We start from the raw sequence: 20,733 nt of genomic DNA, 5'->3' as shown, positions 1-20,733 counted from the left end.
TGCATGTTTTTGGATTGTGGGAGGAAACCGGAGTGCCCGGAGGAAACCCACGCAAGCACGGGGAGAACATACAAACTCCGCACAGGATGTCTGGAGCTGGATTTGAACCCACGATAGGTTCCCATGACATGAACTGTGCCGCACAAGCGCTAACCAATGCGCCGCCGTGCTGCCCGGTGATAATTATGAATGTAGCAATTAGAGAGGTATCAGTTTGTTGTCTGTATGGAAGAGTCTTGATTAAGAGACTGAGAGGAAGAACAAATGAGGTGGCGATGGAGGAGCAGAGTGGTTTCAGGAAAGGAAGAGGATGTGTGGATCAGGTGTTTGCAGTATGACAGGTGTGTGAGAAATATTTTGCAAAAGGTAAGGATGTTTATTTGGCTTTCATGGACTTGGAAAGAAGTATGACAGAGTTGATAGAGAGGCGTTGTGGCAAGTGATGGTGATGTATGGAGTGGGTGGAAAGTTGTTGGAAGCATTGAAGAGTTTTTATATGAACAGCAGAGCATGTGTAAGAGTAGGGAGTGAGACAAGTGAGTGGTTCCGTGTGTTGACTGGTGTGAGACACGGGTGTGTGATGTCATCATGGCTGTTTAATGTGTATATGGATGGCATGGTGAGAGAGATGAATGCAAGAGTATTTGGCAGAGATGTAGAGATGATGGACAACAGTGGAACAGTGTGGCAGGTAAGTCAGTTGTTGTTTGCAGATGACACAGCGCTTGTGACTGATTCTGAGGAAACATTGAGAAGGTTGGTGATGGAGTTTGGAAGAGTATCTGATAGGCGTAAGTTATGTGTCAATGTTGGGAAGGATAAGGTGATGAAGTGTTAACATGATGGAGTGGGCATGACATTAGAAATCAGGTTGCATGGACAGGTGCTGGAAGAAGTTGAAAGCTTTTGGTACTTGGGTTGTGATGTGGCTGCTGTCGGTGGAATGGAGTGCGAGGTTTTGGGTGCTCTGAGGAGAGTGATGAGCAACAAGAGTATGAATATGGATGTTAAGCGGGGACTGAATGAGAGTGTGATTGTGCCGACTGTGTTGTATGGTGCAGAGACTTGGAGCCTGAACGCAGATTTAAGAAAGAAATTAAATGTTTTTGAGATGAAGTGTTTGAGGAGTGACAAAATTGAAGAGATTGAGAAATGAAAATGAAATGAAATTGTGAGAGACAGAACTGGAGTAGTCGTGGAACTGAGCAAGCGTGTTGATAAGAGAGTACTGTTGGTTTGGACACATGGAGAGGATGGATGAGGAGCGAATGTTGGAGAGGATCTACAGAGCAGAAGTAAATGGAAGGAGACCAGGAGGAAGGCTGCGATTGACGTGGATGGATGGTGTTATGAGAGCACTGCAGGAAAGAGGTCTAAATATAATGGAAGCTAGAGCTCTTGTTGGTGACAGGAAGGAGTGGAGGGGTGTTGTCAAAGGATAGTGGAATTGTGGACGCGTTCTTAGGGATGGGCAGGGGTAAACCAGTGAAAGCTGTCGGGCCCTGCTGTTGAACAAAAGAGTGTGTTGTGTCACCCTGACCCGAGTGACATGGCCGCTTTCTGGTGTCCCATTTCATCTGGAAGGACGAAAACATGACCGACTTAGGTGCCGAGGTGCCTAACTTGTTGGGTGTTTGGGCAATTGGGTTGGCAATGGTCGAAACATTTTTGTGTGTGTGTTTTCTCATCTCATCTCATTAGCTACACCGCTTATCCTCAGTAGGGTCGCGGGGGTGCTGGAGCCCATCCCAGCAATCATTGGGCAGTGGGCAGGAGACACCCTGTACTGGTTGCCAGCCAATCGCAGGGCACAAGGGGACACGGGGACAGACAACTCACTCGCTCATTCACACCTAGGGACAATTTGGACCGGCCAATTCACCTGAAATGCATGTTTTTGGAATGTGGGAGGAAGTCGAAGTGCCCGGAGAAAACCCACACAAGCACGGAACATACATACAAACTCCGCATAGGAAGTCCGGAGCTGGATTTGAACCCACGGAGGAGGTTCCCAAGACATGAACTGTGCCGCACATGCGCTAACCACTGCTTCGCCGTGCTGCTGAGTGTTTTTTATCTTTTTTTTTATTTTAATTTTTTTTCCTTGTATTTTCTTTGTTATTGTATGTGTTTGTCTTGCTGTCGGTCACCCCTCTTGAGGGATATGACCAAGGTAGATAGATAGATAGAAGTCAAGTCAAGTCAAGTCATTTTTATTTGTATATCCCTTAATCACAATTAGTCTCTAAGGGCTTCACAAGTTATTACATATAAGATTAGGTTACTCGTATGCTATAGAGTAGAAGTGAGTTTTAAGCCTAGATTTAAACATTTCCACCGAGGTTGCAGATCGGATCTCAGGGGGAAGAGCATTCCACAACACCGGTGCCCGGATGGAGAACGCTCTCGAACCAGCGGAACACTTCTTGGCTCTTGGGATCACCAGGAGACCGGCGCTCTCGGAACGAAGGCTTCGGGCCGGGACATAGGGGGAGATCAGATCTGAAAGATATGAGGGGGAAAGTCCATGTATGATTTTGTATAGTAGTAGGAGAACCTTAAAATTATTTTTTAAAGGTAGATTTCAATATTGAATGTACTAAAAAGAAAAATGTAAATTTATATTTCCTAAGCAAAACATATATTTTTAAATTAGAAAAAATGTCCCATTAGGACAGGGTGTCAAAAATACGTCCCATAGGCCAGATAAGATCCGTCAAGGGATTGAAGACAACACTGGGAAAAGCACAAGAGAAGCACAGCTGCAGGTTCAAATATGTCTACTTGATGTCGCCAAAGCCAGGTGCGACTCACAAAGCATCTGGAGCTGTATTTCTCTCTCCCATTCACTTTCTCTTCTATTCTCTGTCTCTCTTTTGTTCTTTTCTCCTCTATCATTCTCTATTTCTGTCTCTTTTTTTCTCTCTTTTTATTCTCTTTGTCACTGTTTCTCCTTCTCTTACTCTCTTTCTCTTTTGTCTACCTTTGTCTTTTTCTCTCTGTTGCTCCTTTTCCCCATTCATCTTTTTCTCTTGTCTCTTTTTCTGTTCATCTTTCTCATTCCCTCTCTCTCTTTCTCTATCTCTTTCATTTTATTGTTTTCCTTTCTTTCTCTCTATATATATTTCTCTACCTTTATCTCTTCCTTTCTTTCTCCTTTTCTCTCTCTCTCTCTCTCTCTCTCTCTCTCTCTCTCTCTCTCTCTCTCTCTCTCTCTCTCTCTTTCTTTCTTCCTCTTTTTCCCTCTCTCTTTCTCTCTCTCTCTTTCTTTTTCTCTCCCTCTCATTTTCCCCTCCCTTTCTTATTTATTTCTCTCTAAACTACTAGTCCGACCCTCAAAATTGGTTTGACACCCCTCCATTAGGATATTTTCCTCTTTAAGTTTCGTTCTAATAGAAACTAATTATATTTCTTATTTCACTATTATAAAAAACAACAACTAGAAATACAGTCAAATAAGGAAAACAGTTTTTTAAATAAGCAAAAATAATGTAATTTATTTAGGGAAAGACGTAAGCTAATAGAGCCGCAATTAAAAGAGATGTCAACCATGGGGCCTGCTATCAAAAGGTGTCCCTGAGCGTCTGGAATTTCAAAAAAGGACGAGCTGTTAACGCTTGACACGTTTACGACTTGGGAAGGAATCGGCGAGAAAGAGAATCATAAAATCGCAAATGGACAGCGGAGCTTGTAATACCCATTAGCTTTTAACAGCTCCGGCAACCACGAATCTGTAACGATGCGGAAAATCAAATGTAAAAACAGGAAGGAAGAGAAAAACAGAATTCTTATGGTGTTTTATATACAATAGAATAAAATAACCGTTGTTCGAAGAGGAGGAAAGGTCAGTAGTTTTAAAAGAACTCCATGCATATAATCATAAAAGTCTAGAAATGTCACAAATGGATGACTCAAAAAAGTACTTTAGATCAGGGGTAGGCAAACTATGGCCCCGTGCGCCACATGCGGATTGCCAGGCTGTTTTATTCAGCTCGCCAAACGAAAACGGTCAAAATGTAATGACAATAAGTATCTATCTATCTATCTATCTACCCTGGTCATATTCCTCAAGAGGGGTGACCGACAGCGAGACAAACACATACAAAAACAAAGAAAATTAAAAAAGGGAAAAGGTAGCAAAACACAAAAATTTGACCATGGCCAACCCAAATGCCCAAACAAGTTAGGCACCAAAGTTGGTCATGCTTTCGTCCCTCCAGATGAAAAGGGACACTGCTGGGATGGGCTCCAGCACCCCCGCGACCCTACTGAGGATAAGCGGTGTAGCTAATGAGATGAGATGAGAAAACACACACACAAAAATGTTTCGACCATTGCCAACCCAATTGCCCAAACACCCAACAAGTTAGGCACCTCGGCACCTAAGTCGGTCATGCTTTCGTCCTTCCAGATGAAATGGGACACCAGAAAGCGGCCATGTCACTCAGGTCAGGGTGACACAACACATTCTTCTGTTCAACAGCAATGGTTTACCCCTGCCGCATTATACGGGTGCCCTGCCAATCCCTTAGAACGTGTCTAGACATCCCACTATCTTTTTACAACATTTCTCCACTCATTCCTATCACCAACAAGAGCTCTAGCTTCCACAGCAAGGCCTTTACAGTAAATATAGTTGTAAATAAAGTACTACGAAAAATTTTGGGGGTGCCAGCTCCATTGTCCCTTTGAGGGTCTGGAACCGAAATACTACAGAAATATAGTAATAAAAAATACGACAGAATTACTACAAAACAAAATTTCTAATTCAGTGATTAAAACAGGGACCTGATATATTTTTTTATTTGATTCAAAATGATAGAAATACTACAGAAATACTACAAAAAGGTTACTTACGTACAACAGTTATCCTATAAGACAAAAATACTACTACAGAAATGTCACAACAGAAATACTCAAAGAAATAACATTAATACTACAATGTTTTTAAAAGAAATTATACAAAAATTCTACAATGGAAATACTACAAATATACTACAGAAATACTAAAAGTTATATACAAAATATAATACAAAAATACGACAAAATTACGATACTACTACAGAAATATCATGACAGAAATATACCTGCAACAAAACTACAAAAATACTACAGATATCCTTTAAAAACTCTATTATGAAAATACTACAGAAATATTACACAAAAACTACAATGATACTACCATGGAAATACTACAAAACTACTACAGCAGAAATACTACAAAAATGCTAATAAATAAATAAAAGTACAACTACATAACACTACAAAAATAAATATCAAACTTGGCGCTTAAAACAGGGACCTAATATATTATTTTGCTTTAAATCTGAGGGTTTTAAAAACGATTTGAGGAAACAAATTTATTTAAGAACAAATACAAAAAATATACGGGGCAGCACGGCGCCGCAGTGGTTAGCGCATGTGCGGCACAGTTCATGTCTTGGGAACCTCCTGCGTGGGTTCAAATCCAGCTCCGGACTTCCTGTGCGGAGTTTGTATGTTCTCCCCGTGCTTGCATGGGTTTCCTCCGGGCACTCCTGTTTTCTCCCATATTCCAAAAAACATGCATTTCAGGTGAATTAGCCGGTCTAAATTGTCCCTAAGTGTGAATGAGCGAGTGAGTTGTCTGTCCCCGTGTGCCCTGCGATTGGCTGGCAACCAGTTCAGGGTGTCCCCTGCCCACTGCCCGATGATTGCTGGAATGGGCTCCAGCACCCCCGCGACCCTACTGAGGATAAGCGGTGTAGCTAATGAGATGAGATGAGAGACAAAAAATATACAGTTTAATGCCTAGACTACTTTGCAAAGGTTTGGGGTCACCCAGACAATAATGTGTTATCCAGTTAAAGTCACCCTTTTTTCAATTGTCTGTATGGAAGAGTCTTGATTAAGAGAGTGAGAGAAAGAACAAATGAGGTGGTGATGGAGGAGCAGAGTGGTTTCAGGAGAGGAAGAGGATGTGTGGATCAGGTGTTTGCAGTATGACAGGTGTGTGAATAATATTTTGCAAAAGGTAAGGATGTTTATTTGGCTTTCATGGACTTTGAAAAGGCGTATGACAACGAACTATAACACACATAAAATTGAGACTAAAGTGATAGTCATTTCAAGTCAAGTCATTTTTTAATTTGTATAGCCCTAAATCACGAAGAGTCTCGAAGGGCTTCACAGATCAGTACACTATATTACACAGACTATTTTTCAGAATATTATCATACATTCCCCTGCTCTGGAGCCGACGAAAAGAGTAGGTTATTCATATGCTATAGAGTAGGAGTGAGTTTTAAGCTTAGATTTTAACATTTCCACTGAGGTTGCAGATCGGATCTCAGGGGGAAGAGCATTCCACAGCACCGGTGCCCGGATGGAGAACGCTCTCGAACCAGCAGAACACTTCTTTGCTCTTGGGATCACCAGAAGACCGGCACTATCAGAACGTAGGCTTCGGACCGGGACATAGGGGGAAATCAGATCTGAAAGATAAGAGGGAGCAAGTCCATGTATGATTTTGTATAATACTACAAGAACCTTGAAATCTATTTGGCTCTTTAAACAATTATGGCAAACAATAATAGTCAGTTGGTAGGTATCACTGATTAAGATTGCTGTATATTGTTTGCAATGGGAGTCAAACCCAAATCGCCGTAGTGATGTCATAGACCCTTTACCGCTGGACACCAGTGGTGCAGATAACAAACAAAAAGGCATTTAAGATGATCTCATTATCATACCATTTTTCCTTAAAGTTGGATATTAAATGTACTTACTTGTTGTTGTTTTCTTACACTTCTATTTTAAAAAAATCAGAATGTTTTTGATTTTTTTTTTTTGCTTTGTTATATTCTTTTTAATTTCCATCCATCCATCCATTATCTTCCGCTTATCCGAGGTCGGGTCGCGGGGGCAGCAGCCCTAAAAGGGAAGCCCAGACGTCCCTATCCCCAGCCACCTCCTCCAGCTCATCCGACGGGATACCGAGGCGTTCCCAAGCCAGCCGAGAGACATAGTCTCTCCAGCGTGTCCTGGGTTGCCCCCGGGGCCTCCTGCCGGTGGGACATGCCCGGAACACCTCCCGAGGGAGGCGTCCAGGAGGCATCCTTATCAGATGCCCGAGCCACCTTAACTGGCTCCTCTCAATGCGGAGGAGCAGTGGCTCTACACAGAGTCCCTCCCGGATGACTGAGCTTCTAACCTTATCTCTAAGGGAGAACCCAGACACCCTGCGGAGGAAACTCATTACGGCCACTTGTATCCGGGATCGTGATCTTTCGGTCATGACCCAGAGTTCATGACCATAGGTGAGGGTAGGAATGTAGATCGACCGGTAGATCGAGAGCTTTGCCTTTCGGCTCAGCTCCCTCTTCACCACAACGGACCGGTACAGGGTCCGAATGACAGCAGACGCTGCACCGACCCGTCTGTCGATCTCCCGTTCCATCCTACCCTCACTCGTGAACAAGACCCCAATATACTTGAACTCCTCCACTTGGGGCAAAATCTCTTCCCCAACCCGGAGGGAGCTTGCGACCCTTTTCCGACTGAGTACCATGGTCTCGGACTTGGAGGTGCTGATCCTCATCCCAGCCGCTTCACACTCGGCTGCGAATCGCTCCAGCGAAAGCTGAAGATCACGGCCTGAGGAAGCCAACAGCACCATGTCATCTGCAAAAAGCAGTGACGCAATGCTGAGGCCCCTAAACCAGACTTCACCCCTACCAAGGCTGTGCCTAGAAATTCTGTCCATAAAAGTTATGAACAGAATCTGTGACAAAGGGCAGCCCTGTCGGAGTCCAACCCCTCACCGGGAACGAATCCAACTTACTGCCGGCAATGCGGACCAGACTCTGGCACCGGGCATACAGGGACCGCACAGGATAAGACTGTGCGGTACCCCATACTCCCGAAGCACTCCCCACAGGGCCTTCGAGGAACACGGTCGAGTGCCTTCTCCAAGTCCACAAATCACATCTAGACCGGACAGGCAAACTCCCATGCACCCTCAAAGACCCTGCAGAGTGTGTAGAGCTGGTCCAGTGTTCCACGGCCAGGACGAAAACCACTCTGTTCCTCCTGAATCCGAGATTCGACCTCCTGGCGGACCCTCCTGTCCAGTACCCCTGAATAGACCTGAGAAGTGTGATTCCCCTGTAGTTGGAACACACTCTCCGGTCCCCCTTCTTAAAAAGGGGAACCACCACCCCAGTCTGCCAGTCCAGAGGCACTGTCCCCTATTTCCACACCTGGTTTCAGAGGCGTGTCAACCATGACACGCCCACAACATCCAGAGCCTTAATGAACTCCGGGCGGATCTCATCGAACCCTGGGGCCCTGCCACCGAGGAGCTTTTTGACCACCTTGGTGACTTCAACCCCAGAGATGCGAGAGCCCAACTAAGAGTCCTTTGACTCTGCTTCCCCAGAGGAAGACGTGTCGGTGGGATTGAGGAGATCTTCGAAGTACTCCGCCCACCGATTCACAACGTCCCGGGTCGAGGTTAGCAGCGCCCCATCGGAACTATACACAGTGTCGATGGCACACCGCTTCCGCCCCCTAAGATGCCGGATGGTGGACCAGAATTTCCTCGAAGCCGTTTGGAAGTCGGCTTCCATGGCCTCGCCAAACTCCTCCCATGCCCGAGTTTTTGTCTCGGCAACCGCCGAAGCCGCATTCCGCTTGGCCAGCCGATACCTGCCAGCTGCTTCCAGAGTCCCACAGGCCAGGAAGGCCCGATAAGACTCTTTCTTCAGCTTGACGGCATCCCTCACCGCCGGTGACCACCAAACGGTTTGAGGGTTGCCGCTGCGGCAGGCACCTTACGGCCACAGCTCCGATCAGCCGCTTCGACAATGGAGGCGCAGAACATGGTCCACTCAATGTCCCCCGCCTCCCTCGGGACATGGGAAAAGTTCTGCCGGAGGTGCGAATTGAAAATTCTTCTGACAGGAGATTCTGCCAGCCGTTCCCAGCAGACCCTCACAACACGCTTGGGTCTGCCGGGTCGGACCGGCATCTTCCCCACCATCGAAGCCAACTCACCACCAGGTGGTGATCAGTTGACAGCTCCGCCCCTTTCTTCACCCGAGTGCCCACAACATGCGGCCTCAAGTGCGACGAAACAACGACAAAGTCGATCATGGAACTACGGCCTAGGGTATGCTGGTGCCAAGTGCACATATCGACACCCTTATGTCTGAACATGGTGTTATGGACAAACCATGACGGGCACAGAAGTCCAATAACGAAACACCACTCGTGGTCAGGTCAGGGGGGCCGTTCTTCCCAATTACGCCCCTCCAGGTCTCACTGTCATTACCCACGTGAGCGTTGAAGTCTCCCAGCAGTACGAGGGAGTCCCCAGGGGGCGCGCTCTCAAGCTCACCCTCTAAGGACTCCAAGAAAGGTGGGTACTCTGCTATTTGGTGCATAAGCACAAACAACAGTCAGGACCCGTCCCCCCACCCGAAGGCGGAGGGAGGCTACCCTCTCGTCTACTGGGGTAAACCCCAACGTACAGGCGCCGAGCCGTGATACAACTAAGATGCCCACACCGGCTCTGCGCCTCTCACCACGGGCAACTCCAGAGTGGAAGAGAGTCCAACCCCTTTCGAGAGGACTGGTACCAGAGCCCAAGCCGTGCGCGGAGGTGAGTCCGACTATATCTAGTCGGAATTTCTCAACCTCACGCACCAACTCGGGCTCCTTCCCTGCCAGAGAAGTAACGTTCCATGTCCCAAAAGCCAGTTTCTGTAGCCGGGGATTGTCGCGCAAAGGACCCCTTCCTTGACCCCTTTGGCCCATGGGAAGAGGGTCCTACGTCGTCCCTTCGAGCTGTGCCCAGCCGGACCCCGTGGGTAAAGGTCCGGCCACCAGGCGCTTGCCAGCAGACCCCACCTCCAGGCCTGGCTCCAGAAGGGGCCCCGGTAACCCGCGTCCGGGCGAGGGAGATTCAGGACCAATGTTTTTGCTCGTCATAAGGGGTCTTATGATCTGCGTTTTGTCTGGCCACTCACCTAGATCCTGTTTGCCATGGGTGACCCTACCAGGGGCTTAAAGCCCCCGACAACATAGCTCCTAGGATCATTGGGACACACAAACTCCTCCACCACGATAAGGTAGCAGATCAACTTAAAACACCTTTTTAAAAAAAAATGCTTATAACACAGACCCATTTATTATTGATAATATAATCATTGTTTTTTTTACATTTTATTTTGTTGAAATATTTGTTTTTGCTGTTAACTCGTTCTTATTTTTTGTTATCTTTTTTCTTTATTATATTCTAGGTTTTTTAACTATGTGTTTCAAAACATTTTCTTTGCCTCATTACTTTATTTCTATCTCAGATTGCTTATTTGTATTTATATTTTATTTTTTGGCTTGATATTTTTTTAGCTCTCAATGTTTACACATATATATATATATATATATATATATATATATATATATATATATATATATATATATATCCATCCATCCATTATCTGCACCGCCTACCCTCAGTAGGGTCGCAGGGGTGCTGGAGCCCATCCCAGCCATCAGTGGGCAGAGGACACCCTGAACTCGTTGCCAGCCAGTTGCAGGGCACACAGGGACAGAAAGTTTGCTCGCTCATTCACACCTAGGGACAATTTGGACCGGCCAATTAACCTGACATGCATGTCTTTGGAATGTGGGAGGAAACCGGAGTGCCCGGAGGAAACCCACGCAAGCACGGGGAGAACATGCAAACTCCGCACAGGAAGTTTGGTAGCTGGATTTGAACCCATGACCTCGGAACTGTGCCGCACACGCGCTAACTGTCGCGCCGCCGTGCTGCCCATATATATATATATATATATATATATATATATATATATATATATATATATATATATATATATATATACATATCCATCCATCCATTATCTGCACCGCTTATCCTCAGTAGGGTTGCTGAAGCCCATCCCAGCTATCTGTATACATATATATACATTTTGGCTTGTTATACATATTTTTTAACTCGAAATGCTTTATTCTAACTTTTTTACCTTTTTTTGCTTTATTATATTATTTTGTTCTCCTTCATGATCAGCTACTTATCGTGGTGGAGGAGTTTGTGTTTCCCAATGATCCTAGGAGCTATGTTGTCTGGTGGCTTTAAATCCATGGTAGGGTCACCCATGACAAACAGGTTCTAGGTGAGGGGCCAGACAAAAGGCGGATCAAACCCCCTTATAACGACAAAAAACTCCACGATATCCCTCGCCTGGAAGCGGGTTACTGGGGCCCCCCTCTGGAGCAAGGCCTGAAGGTGGGGTTCGCTGGCGAGCGCCTTGTGGCCGTGCTTTTGCTCATGGGGTCCGGAGTCTTACGGGCCCTCCTGGCCTGTGAACCCCTGGAAGCAGCTGGCAGGTACTGGTTGGCCAAGCGGAATGTGGTTTCAGTAGTTGCCGAGGGAAAAACTGGGAAGAGTTTTGGCAAGGCCACGGAAGGCGACTTTCGGACAACTTTGAGGAAATTCTGGTCAACCAACTTGTGTCTTATAGGGGAAGGGGTGTGCCCTCAACACTATGTATAGTGGAGATGAGGCGCTGCTGACCGTGACCCGGGACTTTGTGAATCGGTGGGCATAATACTTTGAAGACCTCCCCAATCCCACTGACATGTCTTCCTCTGCGGAAACAGAGCCAGGTCTGAGGTTGGCTCTCATGTCTCTGGGGTTGAAGTCACTTAGGTGGTCAGAAAGCTCCTCGGCGGCAATGCTCTAGGGATTGATGAGATCAGCCCGGAGTTCTTAAGGCTCTGGATGTTGTGATCCTGTCATAGTTGACATCCCTCTGCAACATCTGGGGTGGTGGTTACTCTTTTCAAGAAGGGGGACTGGCGAGTGCGTTACAACTAAAGGAGAATCCCACTTCTAAGCCTCCCTGGTAAGGTCTATTCGGGGGAAGCCCTATGGGGCATGCTTCGGGAGTATGGGGTAGCCCGGATAAGACAGTGTGGTCCCGACATGCCCGGTGCCAGTCCGGTCCACATTGCCAGCAATAAGTCGGATTCATTTCCAATGGGAGTTGGACTCCGCCACGGCTGCCTTTTGTCACAGATTCTGTTCATAACTTTCATGGACAGAATTTCTAGGTGCAGCCTTGGTGGGGAAGGGGTCCAGTTTGTGGGCATCTCTGCTTTTTGCGGATGATGTGGTGCTGATGTGGCTTTCTCGGGCCGTAATCTTCAGCTCTCACTGGACTGATTCGCAGCTAAGTGTGAAACGGCCTGGATGAAGATCAGCACCTCCGAGTCCGAGACCATGGTACTCAGCCGGAAAAGGGTGGCATGCTCCTTTTGGGTTGGGGATTAGATCCTGCCCCAAGTGGAGGAGTTCAAGTATCTCGGGGTCTTGTTCTTGAGTGAGGGTAGGATGGAACAGGAGGTCGAAAAACAGATCTGTGCAGCGTCTGCCATTTTGCGGACCTTGTACCAGTCGGTTGTGGTGACCGAAAGAACATAATCCCGGATACAAGTGGGTGAAGAGTTTCCGCCGCAGCGTGGCTGGGCTTCCCTTAGAGATCATGTGAGAACCTCAGTCATCTGGGAGAGACTCTGTAGAGCCACTGCTCCACCGTATTGACAGGAGCCAGTTGAGGTGGCTCTGGCATCTGATAAGGAATCCTCCTGGACGCCTCCCTCGGGAGGTGTTACTGGCATGTCCCACCGGCAGGAGACCCCGCGGACGACCCAGGACATGCTGGAGAGACTACATTGCTAGGCTGGCCTGGAAACCCGTTGAAATCTCACTGGATGAGCTGGATGAAGTGGCTGAAGATAGGAAGGTCTGGGCTTCCCTGCTGAGGCTGCTGTCCCAGCGACTGATCCAGATAAGCGGAAAATAATGGTTGGATCGACGGAATACATTATTTTGAACTCATAGTACTTTTTTTCATTTTATTCTGCTTGTATCATAGAACCTTTTTAAAAATATTAATGAAGCAAAACATGTTTTATTAATATGTTTTAAGTCGGAATGTTTTTTTTAACTTTTTTTTTAACTTAATGTTCCTTTGAGTGCTTGATGTAGTCATAATGGTGTTACAATTTTTTAAGATGTTCACACTTCAATTTATCATTTTCATAGAAGAAACAAACTGTATTTTAACCCCTTTTTCTGAAACCCTGGGCTTTGTAATAGATTTCCAGATTCTTAAATTCAATTCTGAATGGTTATTTGTTTTTTCTGAATGATGCAACAATAATAAAAAATAAAAATCTTTATTTTAACCATGCAAGTTTAAAGGGGAATGTAGAGGTTTCTAATAAAGTGTCTGGCATGTGTCAATCAAGTAGAGTTTCAGGTAGCCGTCTCAAATGCCACCTTATCTTCTTCTTGCAAACAAAGAGGAAACAGGAACTGGGCGGATTGAAGGCCTAGCCTGCTCCGATCATAATGCCCCCTTTGAGTGGCTGAGGCAAAGGGTCATGGGAGAGCGCTTGCGGCGCTAACAAGAAACCGGTGACCAAATCGCTCGTGCTCGTCCAGGTACAAAAGGACGATTCAAATCGATTTCCTGATGTTGATTTTCAAAGGTTTTCACCATTATAGGGTGTCTATACGCACATTTTTTCCACCGTGAATAACCGGGGATGCACAATAATCATTGGGTGATAGGTGTCAAACCAATATGGTAGTATATGACATCACAGTCATCTGTGATACAAAAAAAAGAGACGATAATAAGTCAATTCTAGCCATGCAAGGATTTTCTATAGAAGTTGTAGAACTACTTGCTTGTGCCTCCTTTTTATAATATACCAGAGAGGCACTGGAGGATTCGGCAAAGTTATAATTCTAAGCATTCATCTTCCTTAATAAAATATATTCAGATTTTTTTCTTAGGATTAGACAACTTGGCAGTGTCTCCTCTCTACCGCTACTTAATCTGCATGAGGCACTAGAGAGCTCGTTCATAATTAGTTGCATAGCTGAATTCCAAGCATTTATGTTCCCGTTAGAAACAACTTATTTTTTTTAGCACAATTTGGTTTTGTCTCCTCTTTACCGATTCACAATTGGAGCAAGGCACCAGAGAACTTGGCCATAATCAGTCACACAGCTCAATTCCAAGCATCTATTTTCCTAACTAGAATATATCCTAATCTTCTCTAGAAGTAGTAGCTCGACTTGGTTATGTCTCCTCCCTACCTCTTTATAATGTACCGGAGAGGCACTGGAGAGTTCGACCAAGATATGATTCAAAACCTTTGTCTTCCTCATTAAAATATTTCTTTATTTTTTTTCTTAGATGGAGTATCACAACTTCTTTGTGTCTCCTCTCTACCCTTACATAATGTGAGCAAGACACCAGAAAGCTTGGCCAACATAAGATTTAAGCATTTATGTTCCTCATTTTAATAGATTTTGATTTTCGAAAGAAGTAGTACAACAACTTGGTCGTGTCTCATCTCAACCTCTTCGTAATGTGAGTGAGGCACTAAAGAGTTTAGTCATAATCAGTCACAAAGCTCAAGCTGTTGTGATTAGACAGGCTTCTAAAATTAAGTTGGAAAGCTTCAGTCAGATTTTATTTTTCTACAAAAACATTAAAATTAAACAAAAACAGAATTTTGATAGTGCAAACAAATTGTTAAGTTTTATAGCTTGATGAAATGGAATCATAGAAAATGTTTTCTTTTGAGTGTCATTATGTTGAAAAAAAGTCCCCAGGAAGTCAGATGACATCACTTCCTGTTTCGTTCTGGTCTCAGTCCGGTTTCAGTCAACATCCAAGTCCATGTTGATTTCATTGCTAAGGTTGAGGTAGAAAAGTGCGTAGATGCATACAACCACGAACAAGATGGCCACCACCACCAGGATTGCATCCTGAAAACATCAGAAATTAAATTAAAAAATCAAATATATATATATATATATATATACATACATACATACATACATACATACATACATACATACATACATACATACATACATACATACATACATACATACATACATACATACATACATACAGACTCTGCTCTACTTATAAACGAGATTCGGGACGATCGTTCGTATTTCAATTTGTTTGTAAGTTGCTTCAGTGCTATATTTTGTATGTTTAAGGTTTATATAAGTATGTTTAAGGCTTTTATATGTAACCTGTATTGTTTTGTACCAAAAAAAGTATCATAAATTAATATGCTCTATAAAGATCAATAAAGTTAAACTTAACTTAAAGAAGACGAGCCTTAAGAGTTAGGCGACTTCCTCTTCCATGGTAGAAAGTGGCCGAAAAAAGCGATCCAACCATTTTCTCAACCGCATCAAGCTTTCGTTTTTCACTTTCATTTCAAAAGAAACGGCTGGCCTCTTCTTTACACTTTACACCAACCATATTGAATGGATGCACAAGATATTAAACAATAAAAATTTCAAAGTTCTTTGGAGATCGGTATGGAATGTTTACACACGAACTAGGAAGTAGAAGCCGGACTTCTTCTTCGGGGTGGATGCTGGGTGACCTCTCACACCGCCGGCGGAAAGAAGCACTACAGTACTCTTCTCTATTCGGAAAAAGGTGCACACAATTCAAAATCTAACTTACAGCTATGTCCGGATATTTTTCGACATCCCGAAAAAAAATGATCGTATCAACTGTTTTTCATAAGTCGAATGATCGTAAGTTGGGGAGCGTCTGTACACATACATAGACACTCACATACACACACACAACACGCACACCCAACAAGGTTCCTAAAGCTTAAGGCTAGTTAAATTCAAGACTTTTAAATGCCTTTTTGAAGTCAATTTTAGCACAAAGTCGACAAAAAACACAATTGAAACAAACAAAACAAATATTTCTTGCACACAATACATGGTACCTTGTACACATTGCCTGGCACAGCTGTTAGCCATGGTCAAAATTGTTCATTGGACAGACACTTCTCATTAAAGTGACACTTTCCCATGGTTCAGAGTAAACATTTCTCTCCAAAGTTGCTGTGTATATTGTGGGTAGTCTGATCTGAGAAGCCTGACTGAAACCACATCACCGTTTTGACAGTTCTGTTTTTGCGATCACGCGATGTTGCCACAAAAGTAAATTGGGGAATTGTTACTAAACCTTTTATTTCAAACGAATATAAATCTTATTAATATATTCACATTATAAAGACTTTAGAAAATTGGATTTAAGAAAAGTTAATGCCAATTAAGGCCTTATTTTTAGAATAAAAAATGCAATGCCTTTTAAGACTTTTAAAGAATCCGCAGGAACCCTACCCAAATCTGCTAGAAATATGAAAGTGCGCCTTAAATTCCAGTGTGCCTTATATATCGGAAAAACAGTGGATAACATTGAAAATGCATAGCTGCAATTAAATGATACTGCATACGGTAACCGTTCTGCCTTTGAAAACATATAGATTGGTCTGTTTCCTCTTGTGTTTAACATGGTCATTGCTCATTGCAAATCCTCTTTTGTCGTTGCTTTCATAAGTAAGAAACATATTGTCTTTACTTGAAAGGAGATTTTTTTTTCATGGTAACGTTTTGTACAAAATGACATACTGTTGTTTTAATTGTGTAAAATAATACCACATATGCTTACTGTTCTGCCTTTGAGAAACAAATAGTTGTCTTCAAGTTCCGTCTTTTGGTTAAGGTGTGAATTGTTGGTTGCTAAAATTTATTTTTGTAGTGAAACCAGATGCCTTAATGTTTTTATAATGAACTTTGAAATAAGTTATTTTAATTTAAATGTACTTGTTTCATTTTTTATGCAACCCAACCTCTTACTGTAGGTTTATAATTCAATGCGCCTTAATTATAAAAATTACATTACTATTTTGAGGGGGGTGCAATTAATAAACCTAGTCTTATAGTGCGGAAAATACGATACAAGAATATTTGGAATAAGAGCAAAAATGAAAATATTAAAATAATAAATAAAAAGGATACAAAATTAACCAATGAATTAGGGAGAAAAGGTTGTACGAATATTATCTTGATTTAATTGTCATTTATCTCGTTTTAAGCTATTCTTTTTAAATTCTGGGAAAATTACAATATTTATACTCAAAAACCTTTTTTCCATTCACCCAAAAAAAAAAAAAATCGGAGAAACTTCACAAAACACACACACTGTGCCTTTAAATTAACAGCATTTCCTAAGAATGAAGTAGAAAAGGTTTTGTAGCGTCAGCCCCCCAAAAGTTTTTTTAATCATAAATACATTTCAAATTCACCCCGACTGATTCCCACCCCACCATCAGTCCACTGGAGGCAATTTTAAGATCTTCCGTCCCCCGAGGTATTTTTAATTATAGATATGAGTAATTCATGAGCAGTATCCATATTTCAAGACAGAGACTAATCTAATTGGATTAAAAACGTGCTTAATGACGTGCAAAAAAAAAAAAAGACGAGCAATTCGTTAATGAGGCTAGCCCTTATTCAACCACCTGAAAAAAGGAAAAAAAACTCTCTATATTCTATATATACACACAATGACATTACATTCAGATTTTTTTTCTCCCCAATGAACTTACTCGGAATCCGGACGAATTTTTCTTAGCTTCAGCTTTGAGTCGTGTTGCCTTCAGGACCGACTTTGTCTTTTTGTAGTCTTGTTTACCTGAAAAAAGGGTTGTTTTTTTAAGAATTGCCATACTTTTATTTTGAAAAAGGGAAACCGACCAATTTGCTTCCTGTATTGATCTACGGGCAGATTAGTGGCACTAGCATCTTTTTTGCCCATCTTCTTGCTTCAGTTAGAAGAAAAATATATATTTTCTAGCTTGTTCTTGCTTCTTTGCCTTCGAGGAAGGAGATGTGGCACTGTGGAAATAAAAACAAATGTATTTTAGGCCAACCAAGACAACTTTTTTGTAAAAAAATATAATACAATAGTCTATTGTCATTTATTACAACGTAATAAACATGGATGATATCAGAGTAGAAGTGGCATCCCAGAATAAACGTGAAATAACCATGTAGTAAGGAACTAATAAGCATCTAATAAAACATTTAAAGACTAAAAAAAGAATATTAGGCAAATATTTACAAGGTAGTACTTGTGGACTTGCTTTCCATTTGGCATCACTGCATGTAATTTAAAGTGTATCAGAAAAAAAGTGCAATGACATTAGGAGCAACATATTTACAAAAAATTGGAAAAATAAACGTTCATTTTTCTAAATATATATTTCTCCTTTTTTCCACAATGTTGTGTGCTTGTTAGCTGGTGGTAATCCTGGGGAAGAAATTAAAAAGTAAATGAACATATAAGGTTGAATTCCCAGAATGTAATGTTTATTTTGTTTTCTTTTTTAAAAAAAAGTAATTACATGTAATCTTTCTTTTTTCCTATTGAGTTGGAAAAATCTACTTGTGGAAATGAAATGATCTGCATTTATATAGCGCTTTTCAAGTCAATGACTTCCCAAAGCGCTTTACATTGTGCTTCACATTTCCCAATAGCCGCCGTGATCTGTGCAGCCATGTAAGGCTGCTAACCTGCTTATTGGGGGTAATTGGGGGGTGGGGGGGGTGGGTGGATTAAGGGTTATTGTTCTATCTTCGTTATTCATTATCCATTATCCGTTATCGGTCAGTTCATAATACGCTACAAAGCCTTGGAGCCGGGACTCTTACTCTCAGCCAAAAGGCCAAGCTAAGGTCCTAGCCCTAAAGCCTTGTTGCGATCATTGCAAATGCACCGTTCCCGGAGGTACTGCAATACCGGGCCGATGCTTGGAGTGGACAGAGCAAGCTCTTATTCCATCTCCGGAATGCAAAAATCAAAAGGCCAAGCTAAGGACCTAGTATATGTGACACATCTCAATTTCTCATGATCGGCTAAGGGCCTAGTATATGTGACACATCTCAATTTCTCATGATCGTAGACAATCTTAGAACCGGTTCAATGTCTTACCCAAGGACACTTCAACATGTAACACGGACAAGCCGGGATTTGAATACTAAAACGATCGCTCTACCTCCTAAGCTACTGGGAGTCAAATTAATGCATCATATAAGTTTGAATTAACAAGAGACAATTATTTTGATGTGGTGTTTTTTAATTTGATTTTAAAGGGTGATTACTTATAATTAGTGGCTGGAAGAAAGGTACCAAAACGCAAGAAGATTTTATTTAAAGATGTGTATTTGTGGAATTCATAGGATATAAATTATCGCCATCTTCTTGTCATTTTTGTATTGCAACATTCTCCATTTTCAAATTCATCAAGTTGAGCTCAATTTATATGCAAATTAAGTCTCATAATTTAACATTGTAGGTTGCATCCTTTTGCAAAGAGTGCATTTATATTTAGGTACAGACGTGCACGTATTTAAAGCACAGCAAAACCAGTAACAAGAAGCCGATTGGAAGGAGAAAAAAATACGTGCAAAGTGACACGTTTGCAATGACAGAAAAACAGCGAGCATCTTTTAACTTTTGCACCCAAAAAAACGTTTAAAAACATAAACATAACAGACTGCGTTACTTCCTATTAACTTCAGTCGCCAAAATACTCACACACCACTTGTTTTTTTCGGTTGCTGCAGAAAAGAAGCAACAACTGGAACGTTTGCGTGGACAACATCAACAATTTAAAAAAACGGAGGAAAAAAACGTTTTATTGCACTTTGCTCTTGATTTCTTTCCAAAATGCCAGCGTAGCAGTTTTTTTCGCTGTGATTTCCGGGTTTACGCGACTGCAGTGATGACCGGCGGCTGTTTCCACCAATTGGATGCGAGGAGCGCTGAAGTCCACCAATAGGAGTACGTTGGGAAATGAGTACGGTAAATATTTTTGATCTTTTTTTATACATATTTTTCTAATTTAAGAATTTTTAATCCATCAATCCATTATCTGCACCGCTTATCCTCAGTAGGGTCCCAGGGGTGCTGGAGCCCATCCCAGCTATCTTCGGGCAGTGGGCAGGGGACACCCTGAACTGGTTGCCAGCCAGTCGCAGGGCACACAGGGACAAACAATTCGATCGCTCATTCACACATTCATACAATTCGGACCGGCCAATTAACCTGACATGCATGTTTTTGGGAATGTGGGAGGACACCGGAGTGCCCGGAGGAAACCCACACAACCACGGGGAGAACATGCTAACTCCTCAAAGGAATGTTCGATCTCATTAACTCAGAACTGTGCCACACACGCGCTAACCACTGCCCCGCTGCCCATTTTTCTAATAATTTCAGATATTACTTCTAGGCTTAATATGCTAAATGACAACCACAAATTTAAACCCTAGGAATGCTTTTGAACCTTACTTTAAAACCCAAACCTTGCATAAAAAAATCCTACTTTAAAACCCCAGGCTTCATTTAAAACCCTGCTTTGGTACTCTAGAAATGCTTCAAAACCATACTGAAACCTTAGGTTTGATTTTAAATCTCAATTTCAAACTATACTCCCAACTTTAATAACCCTAACTCTGATTTAAAACCCTTCTTTGAAAATATAGCCATTCTTTTAAACCTTACTTTGGGAGTCTAGTAATACTTTAAAAACCTACTTTAAAGTGAGGGGAGCCATAATTTAATGATTCAAATATGAAACTATAGCCTTGCATTAAAATCATACTTTGAAACCCTACCTCCAACAGACTTTACTTTACAACCATGGAAAGATTTTAAAACTGTCATGTCCTGCACAGTTGTCATGGCGCCCAGCTGGCCCCGCCCCTTGACACCGGCTGACCTGCATTTCTTGATTACTCCTATGGCTACTTAA

At 42.7% G+C, this 20,733-nt stretch overlaps 1 protein-coding gene and 1 pseudogene across 2 annotated transcripts; both read right to left on the bottom strand.

Moving 5' to 3' along the window:
* Nucleotides 1–14,354: 14,354 nt before the first annotated feature.
* Nucleotides 14,355–19,707, bottom strand: triqk (triple QxxK/R motif containing). 2 transcript variants are annotated; one of them, XM_088327749.1, is made up of 4 exons: nucleotides 19,515–19,707; nucleotides 17,672–17,812; nucleotides 17,524–17,609; nucleotides 14,355–14,854 (listed from the first exon to the last, which is right to left on the bottom strand). In XM_088327749.1, the coding sequence occupies exons 2-4, from the start codon at nucleotides 17,730–17,732 to the stop codon at nucleotides 14,747–14,749; spliced, it is 255 nt and encodes an 84-aa protein (XP_088183875.1). In that variant the 5' UTR covers nucleotides 17,733–17,812; nucleotides 19,515–19,707; the 3' UTR covers nucleotides 14,355–14,746. The 2 variants fall into 2 exon arrangements, with proteins under 2 accessions (XP_088183875.1, XP_088183876.1); XM_088327750.1 differs by having other exon boundaries at nucleotides 19,519–19,707.
* Nucleotides 18,683–18,896, bottom strand: LOC148370672 (U2 spliceosomal RNA; annotated as a pseudogene).
* Nucleotides 19,708–20,733: the final 1,026 nt, after the last annotated feature.

The sequence above is a fragment of the Urocampus carinirostris genome, chromosome 2 (genome assembly GCF_059441175.1).
Source record: "Urocampus carinirostris isolate Australia breed hairy pipefish chromosome 2, RoL_Ucar_1.0, whole genome shotgun sequence".
Lineage (NCBI taxonomy): Eukaryota > Metazoa > Chordata > Actinopteri > Syngnathiformes > Syngnathidae > Urocampus > Urocampus carinirostris.
The sequence above is the reverse complement of the archived record's forward strand: the minus strand, read 5'-3'. Positions and strand labels throughout refer to the sequence as shown.